The sequence below is a fragment of the Phyllostomus discolor genome, chromosome 13 (assembly GCF_004126475.2).
Source record: "Phyllostomus discolor isolate MPI-MPIP mPhyDis1 chromosome 13, mPhyDis1.pri.v3, whole genome shotgun sequence".
Lineage (NCBI taxonomy): Eukaryota > Metazoa > Chordata > Mammalia > Chiroptera > Phyllostomidae > Phyllostomus > Phyllostomus discolor.
The window spans coordinates 65,066,421-65,079,264 of record NC_040915.2 but is presented as its reverse complement, the minus strand read 5'-3'; the positions used below and the strand labels follow the sequence as shown (position 1 = coordinate 65,079,264).

General features: G+C 51.5%; 1 protein-coding gene across 2 annotated transcripts in view; it reads left to right on the top strand.

Moving 5' to 3' along the window:
- The first annotated feature begins 5,256 nt into the window (after positions 1–5,256).
- Positions 5,257–12,844, top strand: part of KIRREL3 (kirre like nephrin family adhesion molecule 3) — a 503,419-nt gene continuing 495,831 nt past the window's right edge. For both annotated transcript variants that reach the window (XM_028527883.2, XM_028527882.2), the window contains exons 1-2: positions 5,257–5,371; positions 7,717–8,123. In XM_028527883.2, the coding sequence (XP_028383684.1) occupies positions 8,069–8,123 (55 nt within the window). In that variant the 5' untranslated portion in view covers positions 5,257–5,371; positions 7,717–8,068. The remainder of the gene's footprint in view (positions 5,372–7,716; positions 8,124–12,844) is intronic.

The following is a 12,844-nucleotide window of genomic DNA, read 5'->3' as shown; positions in this document are numbered from 1 at the left end:
ATCTACCGTATTGACTACCACATTATCACTGGTGAGGATATTCTAACAATGAATTGTCTAAAGATGAATGGTGTAGCTAGATAGCTAACAAATTACACTATGAAGAGTTATTTTCATCTACATTAAAGCCCCTTATCACATACTGAAATACTTACGGATGAGAGGATATGATGTCTGAATTTGCTTCAGAATAATCCAGTGAGGTGGAAGAAAGCCAGAAGGGCAGGGACGGCAGAACTAGCCGTGCCTTGACCCCTGCTGAGCCCTGGTGAGGCATGCCGGAATTCTAATCACAATAATTCTCAAATACTGGCATGCATCATCAGAATTATCAGAAAGGCTGTTAAAACATAGGTAGCTAGCCCCCAAATCAGATTCTGGGTCAGGAGGTCTGGGGCAGGACACGAAGAGGTTCGCTCTAGCAAGTTCTCAGGGGATGCTAATGCGGCCAGCCGAGGAACCCCACACTGTGAACCATGGTATTGTACTATACCTTCTGTTCGCAGCTGGAGTCTGACTGGGCTGGCACAACAAGACAAAATGGAGCAGAAGCATTCTCTACTTCTGCCTGCTCCCACTCTCAAACAACAGACCAAAAGAGAGAGAGAGAGAAACAACAGAAAAAGCACTGAACCATCACCTCAATTCAAATTGGATGGAGTTTGGGAAAAATTAATGTTGGTTTTTCTCATTTACTTTGAACCTATGTCCATATAATTATTCTAGAGTGTCTAGCTTCTCCACTGCTTTGGGACTGTGCCATCAGGCAATATTGAAAAGCAGGAGTCCTAACTGTTCTCGAATACAAGAGCTGGAGTTAGACTGTGATTTACACAGACTAACAGCACCACTTCCCTGAGACATGGGTTGGGTTCAAAATGTGCAGTCAGAAATCTCCCTTCATCCTTCAAATGTGCCCAGTTCCAGAAGATGGGCATGAAGTTTTCTAGATCTCATTGGACCTAAAGGCATCAGGTGATGAAGAAAGAAAATTTCCAGCTGGAGATTGGATGGTCACCAGAAGGACACCAGGAGTTTTGGCCTAATTTTAGTTCATTTAAAAATCATTCAGCAGACAATTACTGTCAGCCAACCATTGGACAATACATTGTGGGATATGCCAAAATAAATTCCACAGAATTATCCTTGACCTTGAAGATCTCACATTTATTTTGAAAGGTAGACATGTAAACAAATAATGATAATGCAGCATTAATACTTACGTTGTAAAAAATGATAAGGATGCTTCAGAAACCTAGATGGATGAGCTGCTCATTTTTGACTGAGGCGTGGAAGAGGTGAAGCAAACTCCCCCTGGGAAGGCAGTACAACTGATTCTTGAGCAGTGAGCACCTGTGTATTAGGCAACAAGGGCAAAAGGCACAACAGGAGAGAAAATAGCACCAGGAAGGTGCAGGAAAATAACAATCAATAAAGAGTAATTTGAGGGGACTAAAGTCTAGGCAGTGTAGGAGGGGGCTGGTGATTAGAGGAGAAGATATGTTTGTTTGACATGCCCTCTATATTGTGATGAAAAGTTGACACTCCATCGTGGGGACTCTCCATGTCTTTAAGTTGGAGACATATCACAGGGCTGAATTGCAAACAAATGTGGTGGAACGGTGGGTCAGACAGTGGAGAGGGGTTTGTGCGTTTGTAGACCAGGCAGTGAGTGGAGGAGGCTATGAGTTCAGGTAGAGATGATGAAAATCAGGTCTAGATCTTAGGGGTTCAGAATACATGCCTAAGAGGCCCATATTGATGTAAATTACTGTGTGTGTATGTTTTAAGTTTGGGATATACAAAACGTCAAGTAACTTTATAAATATAGACACATATAAAAGTTATAAATACATATTTATTTTATAAGTTTATTTATAAACTGATATATGTGAGTTTATTCTATGGAGAGAAGAAAGAAAGGGAGAAAGGGAGAGAAGGAGGGAGGAAAGAAGGAAAATATTGTGTGAAAAAAACACAGAAAAGAGAAAGTCAAGTGTGTCTTCAGGGAAGGAACCTTCCAGGGACTTCTAGTAAGATGCAGCCGCTCCCTGGCTGCTGGAGAGGGTTCCTGATTTACAACACAGGCCAGGGCACGTGTGTGTTTGTGTGGAGAGGGGTTTATGAAAAATAATGATGGAAAAAAAGGATAAATTCAGTATAATTTCTAAGACCGTGAATACCACAAATGAGTCATAAACTGAAATTATACTTTGTCTTCCAATAGTTTCCACATAATCAGCCTATTCATATACACAAAAAGAGCACACGGCGTATTCCCAAGTGGCACAGGACTGGCTCTGAGCTCTGAAGATGGATGCTGAGGCTTACGTCCCGAGCCGTCCCTGGACCACAGACGAAGGTGCTGCCCTGGGCACTCAGCCCGAGACAAGACGGGGCACCAGGGCACTGGCACATCCTTTCCTATCATTTCTCATATCGTTTCTCCCTGTACATTATCCACTGTTCAGGCCTTTGCTGACACAGAGAATGCCACTCCCATGTGAAGTGAATACCCAGTGCCCTGCACACAGGAGTGGGTGAAGGCTAAGCAGGTCTATTGTTCTTGCTCAGTGCTGCTGGAGAATTGTCTCCTTGTGCAGGGTGATACTGAAGAGATAAAAATATCTTTCATGTCTATAGTGCTACGCATCTTGAAGTGCATTCTACATTTTGCAGACTATATATAGGCTCACTTCATTACCCATCCCCATAAAATAGAGCCAGAGCAGGGGCAAGCACATGCCAGATGTTTGACAATGGTTTAATAACAGAGGGAAGAATAAGTTCAGCGGGATTCAGAAAACAGGAAACGGGATGTGGGGCACTAGGTAAAATGTTACCATTCATTCAGCATTATATATGGCGTGCCTGAGTCTACCAGGGCAAGAGCTGGGGCATGGCTGGGAACTGGAGAGGCGTGTAGATGGGTGCATCAGACAGACCTGACGGTCCAGTGTGGTTTCTGTTACGATTGAGTTACAATACAAGGTGCTGTGGTCCTTCTTGCTCTAAAGCGGGCTTTACAATGAGCTGCCCTGGCACCGGCATTCCCATACTTTAATAAAAGGTTTGCGTTCAGGACAGTTATGAATGTACAGGGAAGCAAAGCTGTCCTGGAAATCTGGAATCCAAGCTCGGTGAGGGGCATGGCTCTGGGGGAACTTAGGAGCCAAGAGAGAGTACGAGGTGACCAAGTTGGGGCAAAACCGAGGGCACTCAGCGTGGGATGAACAGGAACCAGTTTGGGAAGAAGTTGTAACCAGTGAGAGCAGAGGGGCACACGCAGATTCCAGAACCCTAAGACTGGACCCCAATGGCCCCTGACACTGGGGGCTCCGGGAACGTGCTTCCAAATTCCTCCAGGCTGAGCCACGTGCCCTCCGGAGAGGAGACAGTAGGGTTTTTCAGATTGGGAGGGGTCCCAGAGATCCACTGTCTTCAGCCAGTCACTTCTACAGATGATGAGAGATATGCCTAGCTTCGTTAAGTGTCTACCAAGGTGGCAGTGCCAGGCCAGAGCCAGCCCAGGTGAGAAGGCTTGCCATGACCCTCAGTCAGCCTGGCCTGGGGTGGTTCGGTGCTGCAGGCTCGCCCTGCCCTCTGGGGAGATGTTCTTGAAAGCTGGTTCCACAACTGACCACAGTGAACCCGGGTTAAAGTCTATAATCCACCTGCACTGATGTGAGCAAGAGTGTGGTTCAGATAAATGAAAAAGAAATAGGCTGGAGGACTGTGACTGCCCAGGTCGGGCAGGCTGCCGCTCCAGGAGGACGCCTGAAGACCATCTGGTCTTGGGACGAATATGCAGTTTCAAGCCCTGATTAGCTTACCCGGAACTCCCAGGAGGGGCCTGTTCAAAGTGTGTTTAAATCCCTGGACAAGGAGGCTTTAACCAGTACTGGTGGGATATACGAAACAAAGAAGGGAAGGAAGGAAAGAAGGAAAGAAGGAAAGAAGGAAGGAAGGAAGGAAGGAAGGAAGGAAGGAAGGAAGGAATGGAGGGAATGCGGTTTATAATGTATCCGTGCAACAAATATTGTGAAGAGGCATTAAACAGGAAATCTCCACTCTCGATGACTGCCTGTGGCTTACAGAAAGCCCCCCCCCCACACCTTATCTGCGGTCACGCACCTTGTGAGCACATGCAGGCAGTGGGAGGGCAGCCGGCCCCCTGAGCCCTGCGGGCGGCAGAAACACCTGGCTGGAGGCTGGGGCCTGTGCTGCCTCTCAGCACCTTCCTGCAGGGCCTCCAGCAGGTGGATTCAACCTGACAGATGACCTCCAGGGTAATTTCTGTCTTATTAAAAAGCCAAATGAGATGTTTCGTAATTTTATTTTCCATGTATACACCTGTGTATACTTCCCCACAACCGGAGGACAAACTTTCCAAAAACAGGAATTTATGTATTCCTTCCACACGTCTTCATTAAGTACCCAAACAGGCCTTGACGCCAATCAAGGGAATAAGAAATGTTGCCAATGATGCATGAACAGTGGAAAGGAAGGTCACTGGAAAGTCGTGGTGCAGGGGGTCCGCATGGCCTGTCTGAACTTGGGCCTGCTCAGGGCACTGGAGAGCAGGACCCCACACTCCTGCGTCAGGACCGGGACCCCAAGCCTCACTGTCTGCCCCCGACTTGAGAAGACTCCGGGGCAAACGTGCTGCTGGGAGAGCAGGGCCCAGGAGCTGTCTGTTGGAGCCTTTCGCCTCTGAAACTTTTTGGCTGGTCAGCAGAATCTGGAGCCAGCCCTTCCTCGCTAGGCGACGGAGCTCCTGATCGCCGGCTGGGGGCGGGGGGGGGGGGGCAGGGGGCGGGGTCAAAGGACACTTGACACAGAAGGCCTGGAGAGGGGAAGAGAGGGGCTGGCGACCCATGAACTGAGTCTCCTGGGCTCTACACTCCAGGAGAAAGGCTGGAGAGAATGCCACCTGCTGGTGAAGGACCCCGGCTTGCAGGATGGGCGCGACGGAGACCGGGAGCCTGGATGTACAGAGAAGAAAAATTCGGGCGGTTATCCAAGTTGCGGGTTTTCTGTTGTCTCTTTAGGGCTGCCACCTCCACGGACCTGCCCAGAGACCCGGTGTCCGGCACCGCGCCGCGCTCCGGACACGGGTGTTCCCTCCAACAGTGGGGGTCTCCCCCAACCCCGGCTTCTCCCCGTTGCCCTTCCTTTCTCTGCTGTCCCTCCCCTCCTCCCCCTCCCTCCCCTCTTCCCCATCCCTTCCACTCCCCTAGGGCCCCCTCCCCACGGGCTCCCGGGCCTGAGAGTCTCGCTCTACCCCGTCAGGTGGAGCCATCCCCTCCTCGCCGGGAACTGCGCGCAGGCACCTTGCAGCGCCAGGAGGTTAACCGAGCCCCTGGAGGAGGTGAAGCCGGGACCAGCCAGGCAGAGATGGCGGGGCCACCGTCGGGGCTGGCGCCAGGGCTCCGCCGGCTGAGGGCCCTGCAGGTACCGCTGTCGTTCTCACTGCCCCACGTGGTGGCTGCTGAAGATTGCCGTGGTTTTTCCGGTCCTTTTAGAGTCCGGCAGCTCATCACTTAATCCAAGCTTTTACCTTTCTGCCGGAGACCGGAGGCTGCGGGGAGGGGTGGAGAGGGTGGAGAAGGGCGCGCGGGTCCAGCTGGCTGAGGGTCGTGAGGCCAGTCTCAGGGACCAGTGGGAGAGCGAGTCAAGGTGTTTGGCACCTCGGACTCCCACCAAGCCTCTCCTGGCCAAGAGGGAGTGTGTGGGGTGTGTGCTCGCTGTCCCTGGACCTGATTTTTCGTGCATTGCACAGTTCACTGGCCTCCTGACTCTTGCTTGTAATATTTCCCTTGGGACCGAATTAAGCAAATCTGGACCCCAGGCTACTTAGAAATTAGCAGCCCAAATTAAACAACAGCTTAAAGGATAAATGTCAGAACATCAAATGTTGCTTTGTAAGGTACAATATGCATTCTATATTAGAATTCTTATTCTCCATGAGGCTTGGCCTTGGAACTCGCACCCCCATAGAGTGAATGGCAGCGACTACTCACGTTGGAGCACTATACGTGCCATGTTTTTACTCTTAAGATGTTATCTGGCATATGTTGTTTAGAATTATTATCCACCATGGCACGTGTTTCTGCTTTGCCTCTTCTGTTTTATTGCATTGTTGGCTGTACCAAGTCCATGAAAGGCTCTGTGGACAATGCTTCTGAAAGCTGGTTGCCAATTTAGCTGGTGAGGTGCCTCTTTTCTAGCCTCTTAGTTTCTGTGCCCCTGTGTTTCTCCCCCCCACCCCCCGGCCCACCAAAAAAAAAAGTTCGCTTGCAATTTTCCATTTGATGTGTTTAACAGCCTCTGAGGGATGCAGCTAAATAAACTATTACATGAACAATGGCAGAGTCCACACAGCAGACCTCTACTGATGTGCAGGTCTTTGATGTGAACCACCAGATGTCAGCTCTGACCAGCACGCCCTTCTCCAGGTGCCCCCACTTCTCTCTTTCTTGTTCCTAAACACCGAGGGATACATCCACACGGAACGTGGCGTTGGAATGTGCCCTGTAGTCGGCAAAGTCACCAAAGTATGTAATACTGATGGAAGAAAGGCTAAGGTTTCCCACAGGACCTCTCTCCAAGTCCCAGTGACTGAAGAGAGGAATGATTGATTTTTATAATCGAATGACACAAATCAAGAGAGCATCTTTCATTTCTCCTCCTTTTACTCGTTACCTCCCTTTCTGTATAATGCTGTGCATTTTAGACACTGTTTTGTAACTATCCTTATAGTTTGCGTGTTACGTGTATACCCTGCTTTCACACTGAATTATGAGCTCCTGAAGGCACAGTCTATACCTATGATTTTATTTCCCCCAATGCCCTGCTTATACCAGGCATATCTAAATGTCTATCAAATAAATAGACCTAGGTAAATTCACTTTGCTATCCTGGAAGAAATAGAGTTTGATTTGCATGTGGGTTTCCTATAGGTAAAAGACCCGAAGGTTCTTAGGAGGCAGTTGCCTATGACCTTGGCCTCTCCTTCCACATAGGATTCAAAGCACCTCTTGGAGAAAAGACACAGTGCACTCGGAGTGATGGAGTGCTTGCTGGAGGAGAGGCTGCAAATGCAAAGACAGGCTGCTCTCCTTTCCTTGCTGGGAGATACACAAATCAGGACAATAATAGACAGGCATGTGTCACAGATCGGCCTGGTTTCCCTCCAGTTCCTTCATTTTGTTTTTCTAGGAGTAGCACAAAGCATACTAAGGTCCACCGTTTAGGTTTCATTGCCTACCTACCCCTCCTGGAAAGTCTCAAAAATGCAAAGCATGCTTGCCTCTTCCCCAACTCTGAGACTCCCACTGCATACAGTGGCCAGGTCCTTTTTGGGGAAAGACGCCCCTCTTCATTTTCCTCTTTCAGCCCCATTTCCAGTCCTCTGAGCGAGGGGTGGAGGGCATGCATGTTTCACTGCGTGCGCATGCATATAGTCCGTCTTAACTTCACTCCCATTAAACAACATTGTACGTGTGGACAAAAAAGTCACAGCTCCACTCGCTGTTGAAGATGCCTTTTGGTCACTAATGGTGACAAAAGCTAAATTTCCCCCTATTGGGGGGAGGGGAGGAAGAACAGAGCCCCCATCCCTATCCCCCCCCCCCCTCCGCTTTGCATAGATCTCCTTTTCCGAGTGTTTCCTCTTTAATTATGATCGGTTTCCCCTCCCTCTCCCCTCCCCAGCTCCAGTGAAAGGAGCCCTTCTGTCACTGGTCCCTCGCTCGCTCGCTGGCTGGCGGTGGGAGGAGCCCGGAGGAAGCTGTGCGCCCGGGAGGCCAGGAGCGGAGATGGATCTGCTCCGAGAGGGGACGCTGCTGAAGACCCGGGCTTCCCGAGGCGGCTAGAGAACAGCCACTTGTGCCGACTGGCTGCGGAGACCGGAGGCGCAGGAGCCGGAGGCCCCGGGGACGGCGGGACAGACAGCTGGTGGGCGACCGGGCTAGGACCGCGGCGCAGGCTGAGCCCCGCGAGCCGAGCAGGGGAAACTCACTGCGAGCCCAAGTTGCCCGCCGGCTCGCCCTCGCCGCGCCGAGGAATGAAACCTTCCCAGCTCCACCTGCTCCTCGTCTGCTTCTTCCTCTTCAGTCAAGGTAGGACCCAGGCCGCCGGAGTTGCCGGGAAAGTGGGTGCTGCCGGGGCGCGGGAGGCGGAGAGCGGGAGGCGAGAGGCTTCGGAAACTCAGCTGATGGATGCGCCTCTCTGGCCGGGTCGAGAGGCACTGGCATTGCTCCTTTGCCTTTGAAAACGCAACAAAATGGTACTGTTTATTTTCCTTGCGAAGGCAGGGGTATGGGGGCGGGGAGTGACTTTCTCCTCTCACTTGTCAACATCCCCCTCAAACTCTCCAATGCAAATGAGTCCTTTATGCCCCTGGTATGTTAATGAGGCAGTATCTGTGTGGATGTGCGCCTTGAACTTCTGGGCACCTCCTCTCCTTCCGACCCGGGCTGGAGACGGAGCGAGTCGGGAAGGAGAGCTTTGTTTAGGTGGATTTTCAGCTCGGAAAAGGTCTGACTTGCCTGCGTGTGTTCAAAAGCGAGTCTGTGCGTCGCTCATTTGCAGAAGGGGCTGCAATTACCGAATGTACCGTGGGGGTAATTTGCAGGGCTGGGGAACAGCTTGTGAAGAGTTTCATTGAATGGAATCGAGTTCTCCGGGTAAGACTGAATTCTGAGTTCTCCTCAGCATTCGATTCAGGGCATAAAATGGAATTTCGCCCCTGGTGCCGATTGTTTCCTTTCTGCAGCCTAGCAGGAGCAGCGGAGCTGGTGAACGTTCAGAAAAGAACTTTGCCACCTCTGGGCTCCCTGCTACAGGGCGGGTCGGGCTGGGAGAGGCGGAGGGGGAGGGGGATTTGGGAGAGGGATCCTGAGTGCCCACTTAGCCAAATGCATCAAGAGTCACCTGTGGAATGGAGTTCAAAGGGGACGAGTAAATGGACGGCTGCCCACTGTTTCAGCACACTAGTGCTGCTGGTGCTCCCTCGCCATCGGCCGCAGCGTTTATGCAGCCAGCACAGCTCTGAGAGGGATGGGACTCTCAGAAAAACCCACAACAGAGCAGGTCCATCTGTTGATTAAATGAAGGGTAAAAGTTTTTGAGAACGCAGAGCACCGCCATCGGTGGCTGGCTTTGCAAGCAAACAGCGTGTCTCCCTCTCTCCCCCTGTCAGGGAGAAGCCAGCCTAAGCGGAATCCCAGCCTCCTCCCTCACCTCTTCCGCTGGTACTGTGGTCCCTGCAGCTTTCCCCTCCTCCAGTGTTGCTTATGGCCATCCTGACGAAACCTGGGGGGCGCTTCCCCCATGTGACCGTGTTGTACCCCTGCCTGTGTAGCATTACAAGGTGCACACACACGCTCGTGTATTCGCGGGGCTGTGTGCACCTCACCAGGGCTCCCTACAGCAGCGGGAAGATAAATTGCCTTCTCCAGAGTTTTCAGGCTGAATGAATAAGAGGTATCTCAGAACACTGGTGTAAACCATTTGTGAGACTACACTCTGTTCCGGATGTGTGCACGCTTGCTTATGGGCACACATCTGCACAACTGTACACGCACACTCGCTCTCATTCTCCTGTGCCTCTTCCCAGTTCACTCAGGAAGTTGCCTGTGGGATCCCTGAAGGGAGGATCCAACCACCCCCCCCCGCACACAGTTCATGGGACCAGGACCCGTTTTAATCAGTGGTTTGTGTTCGCCGGCGGTGCATCAACACAATTATTCTCTAGATTGGCATGAGAAGTCCGTAGGTGTCTAAGTGCCTCTCCGGCTGTCTGCCGTCTGATTCATCGGAGTGCATCTTCTGCTTTGCTTATCCTTTCTCAGTACACAGCTATTTCTTGATGGCCTCATCTGAATCTTTAAATATTTACCTATGGAGGTTAAATGTCTGCTTTATCTACTCTTAGCCCCAAGAGCACTGGGAAGGAACCACAGGGTCATGGTCATGCAATTTACAGTTCCTTGTTGCTCCTGAGTACTCGGAGCTTGGCCAGCACTGCCACCCCATCAGATGGTAGACGCTCAGGACTCCACCACTGGTGTACAGAAGGATGGCGAGACCCAAGTGGACCCAGCCAGGCAGAATACCCCACAGCACTGGACGCTGTAGGTCCCAGGTCTCTCGCATAGACAGCGGTTGACTACAGCCAGGTGTTTTATGGACTTCATTGTGATAGAAAACCTTTTGACTTGCTCTGCGGGTGCTTAGTTTAATGTGGATGTTGTTTGCAATATTGTGAATCCCCCCGAGGAATCTATTTGACCCTCTCCACATTTATGCTTAGCTCATATGCTGTGCTCCACCCCTACCCGGTGCCACATAGTTACCATTAGGAGATGTGATGTTTCTACTTTCAACGGGTCATCCGAGGACTAGCCCAGAGGCTCTAGATGGCTCTGGCCGTCATCCCTCTGACCGAGGCCGCTTCCTCATTCCCCACCCCGTCCCCCACAGAGCCACCCTTCTGACCCCCACCTTCCACATGCTCTTTCTCCTGGGATGCTTTCCAAGGAAACGCGCAGAGACTCAGGGGTGGCCCTCCACTCAGAGAAAACAAATGTCCAGGGTTCTATTTCGGGCCATACCTGGCACTCTGGCAATACATCCATCTGCCGCCCGACGCCTCTCACAGTGGAAACCTGCATGTCACCTTGGAGCTTCTGGCAACCCGAGGCTCGAGCTTCCTGCCCTCGGGTGTCTGAGTTCCCGCACGGAGGGAGTCCTTCGAACAGTGCCCGGGTGACTTCAAAGGAGAACACGTAGGGAAACCCTCCTAGTCTATTTCGCTCATCCTTTCTTTCCGAGTTTGTCAACCGTTTATTTACCTTTCCTCTTTTCCCCATAACCCTTTGGAGAATGAAATTAAGGTATTAAGGTATAATTAATTTCATGGTATGCTGCGCCCTTATTCTGTGAAAGCTTGGACTTTACTTGTAGATGGAGACTGAGCGTGTATTTATCGTTCCTAAAGTGGCAGTAGAAAGACCCGGTGGCATTCCCCCAGGTTGTCCCGGCCAAGGTGCCTGGGCCCGGCTCCTCACAAGGAGATGGGCTGCTGCCCAGAGCTGCCGGCAGGTTTCCTCTTGCTGGGGAGGCCTCCTCCCTCTGCTGTCAGGACCACGTGCTCTGGACAGAGAGGGATAATGTCACAGCACAATTTGCCTCCTGCTGAGGAGAGGCATGCTCTGCCCTGGGATGAAAGGCGTGGATTGTCTGGTCAGCCATAAACTTAGAACTCGCTCTGTTTTTTCCCTTTACTATTTCAGTTTGCCCACAACTCTCTCTGCTGGTGCCCTCCTTCATCTTCAAGACCCAGCCCCTCCAGCCTGCCCTTCCACGACTCCCTCTGCCCACTGATCTCAAGTTCGGGGAGTCTGGGCAGAGGCACCAGCCTCTTATTCAGGGTGCTCCAGGAAAGGCGCCGTCCACCCCACCCTGGCGGTTTGCTCTAGTGTGTCCAGTGTCCCGAGCTGCCTAGGGACGGGACACTGGGCACTGGGTCTGTGGGTCTGAAAGCTCTAATTCTCGTGAGCCCCAATCTCTTGTCGGCTTTACCAGTGGACCACGCTGCTTTGGCATGTTGGGGTGAAATGGAGAGGTTGCAGTAAGTGTCAGTGACGTCCCTGAGTTGGTGATTCATCTGGGGCGTCTAAGAAATTTGCCCTCCTGACTTGCTTGCAGGAATCACCCAAAGGGGCTGTGAGGTATCCACGTGAGGGAGGAAGGTTCTCGGTGACAGGAATCTCTCAGGGAAGAGAAGAGCATGAAGCAGACAGGAGGCTAAAATAGAGTGTGAGTGGAAGGAGTTGGCCAGGGCGAGATGCGAGCCAAGGGAAGGATTGGAAGCATGGGAAGGAAGGAGCAATACAAGAGGCTCAACTTGCAGAAACTTCCTGGGCGGAGGAGGGAAGGGTGGGGAGATGAAAAGATAGCGTGAGCACTTCAAAGGCAGCCAACAGAACAGAGGGATCCCAGGGGGTGCATGCTGGGAAGGCGTTAGAAAGGGACATTAGGAGTGAGCCACAACTTTGGAAACACTGATCCTCACCCAGAAATGTCATATAACAAAAGAAGAGGCAAGTAATAAGTGTGATGCTCTCCCCGCTGCACCCCACACTCCAAGTGGTATGACATCTTGTCTAAAGGAGAAAGAATCGCTGCTTTTGTGCTGGAAGGTCAATGCCCGGCTGCCCAGGGTGTGGGACCACTTCTTTCACAGATTTGCTGGGTGAGGGAAACTGGGACATGTCTGCTGGGCACGGAGGTGGCCACAGTGTCTGCTGCCCGGCAGGGAATTCTCAGTTGCCAGCCAGACCCATTGCAGAGGGAAGAGAAACTCCCCAGGGGTCGAGGGCGCGGGGTGGGGCTAACACCTTCACACTGCACTTGGAGGACCGTGCAGGGCCTCCCTCCCGGGTTACAAAGGCGGGTCTGGCTGGGAACATGGCAGCAGAGAGCTCGGCACAGGACCAAGGAGCAGCTCAGCCTGGCTCGCCTGTGCTGGGGGGAGCCAGGGCCAGCGGGAGCCGGGGTGGAGCACGGGATGGGGCCCGAAGATGCAATTTTTCTCTTTTGTTTGGCCCAGTGGGGGTGACTTAGGAAGCTTTATATTGCAGACCCAAAAAAGCCCATGAATAATCCAGAGTGAATTCAAGAGATTTCTATAGCAAAATAATAACAATACTAATGATACCTTTGATTTACAGAGTACTTTTCTTCCAAGGAGATAAAAAGATAAACTGTTTTGGAAACATGACCAAGGAAAAGAAAATTGCTTGTGATGGAGGAGTGGGGCGGAGGGCCAAGAGCA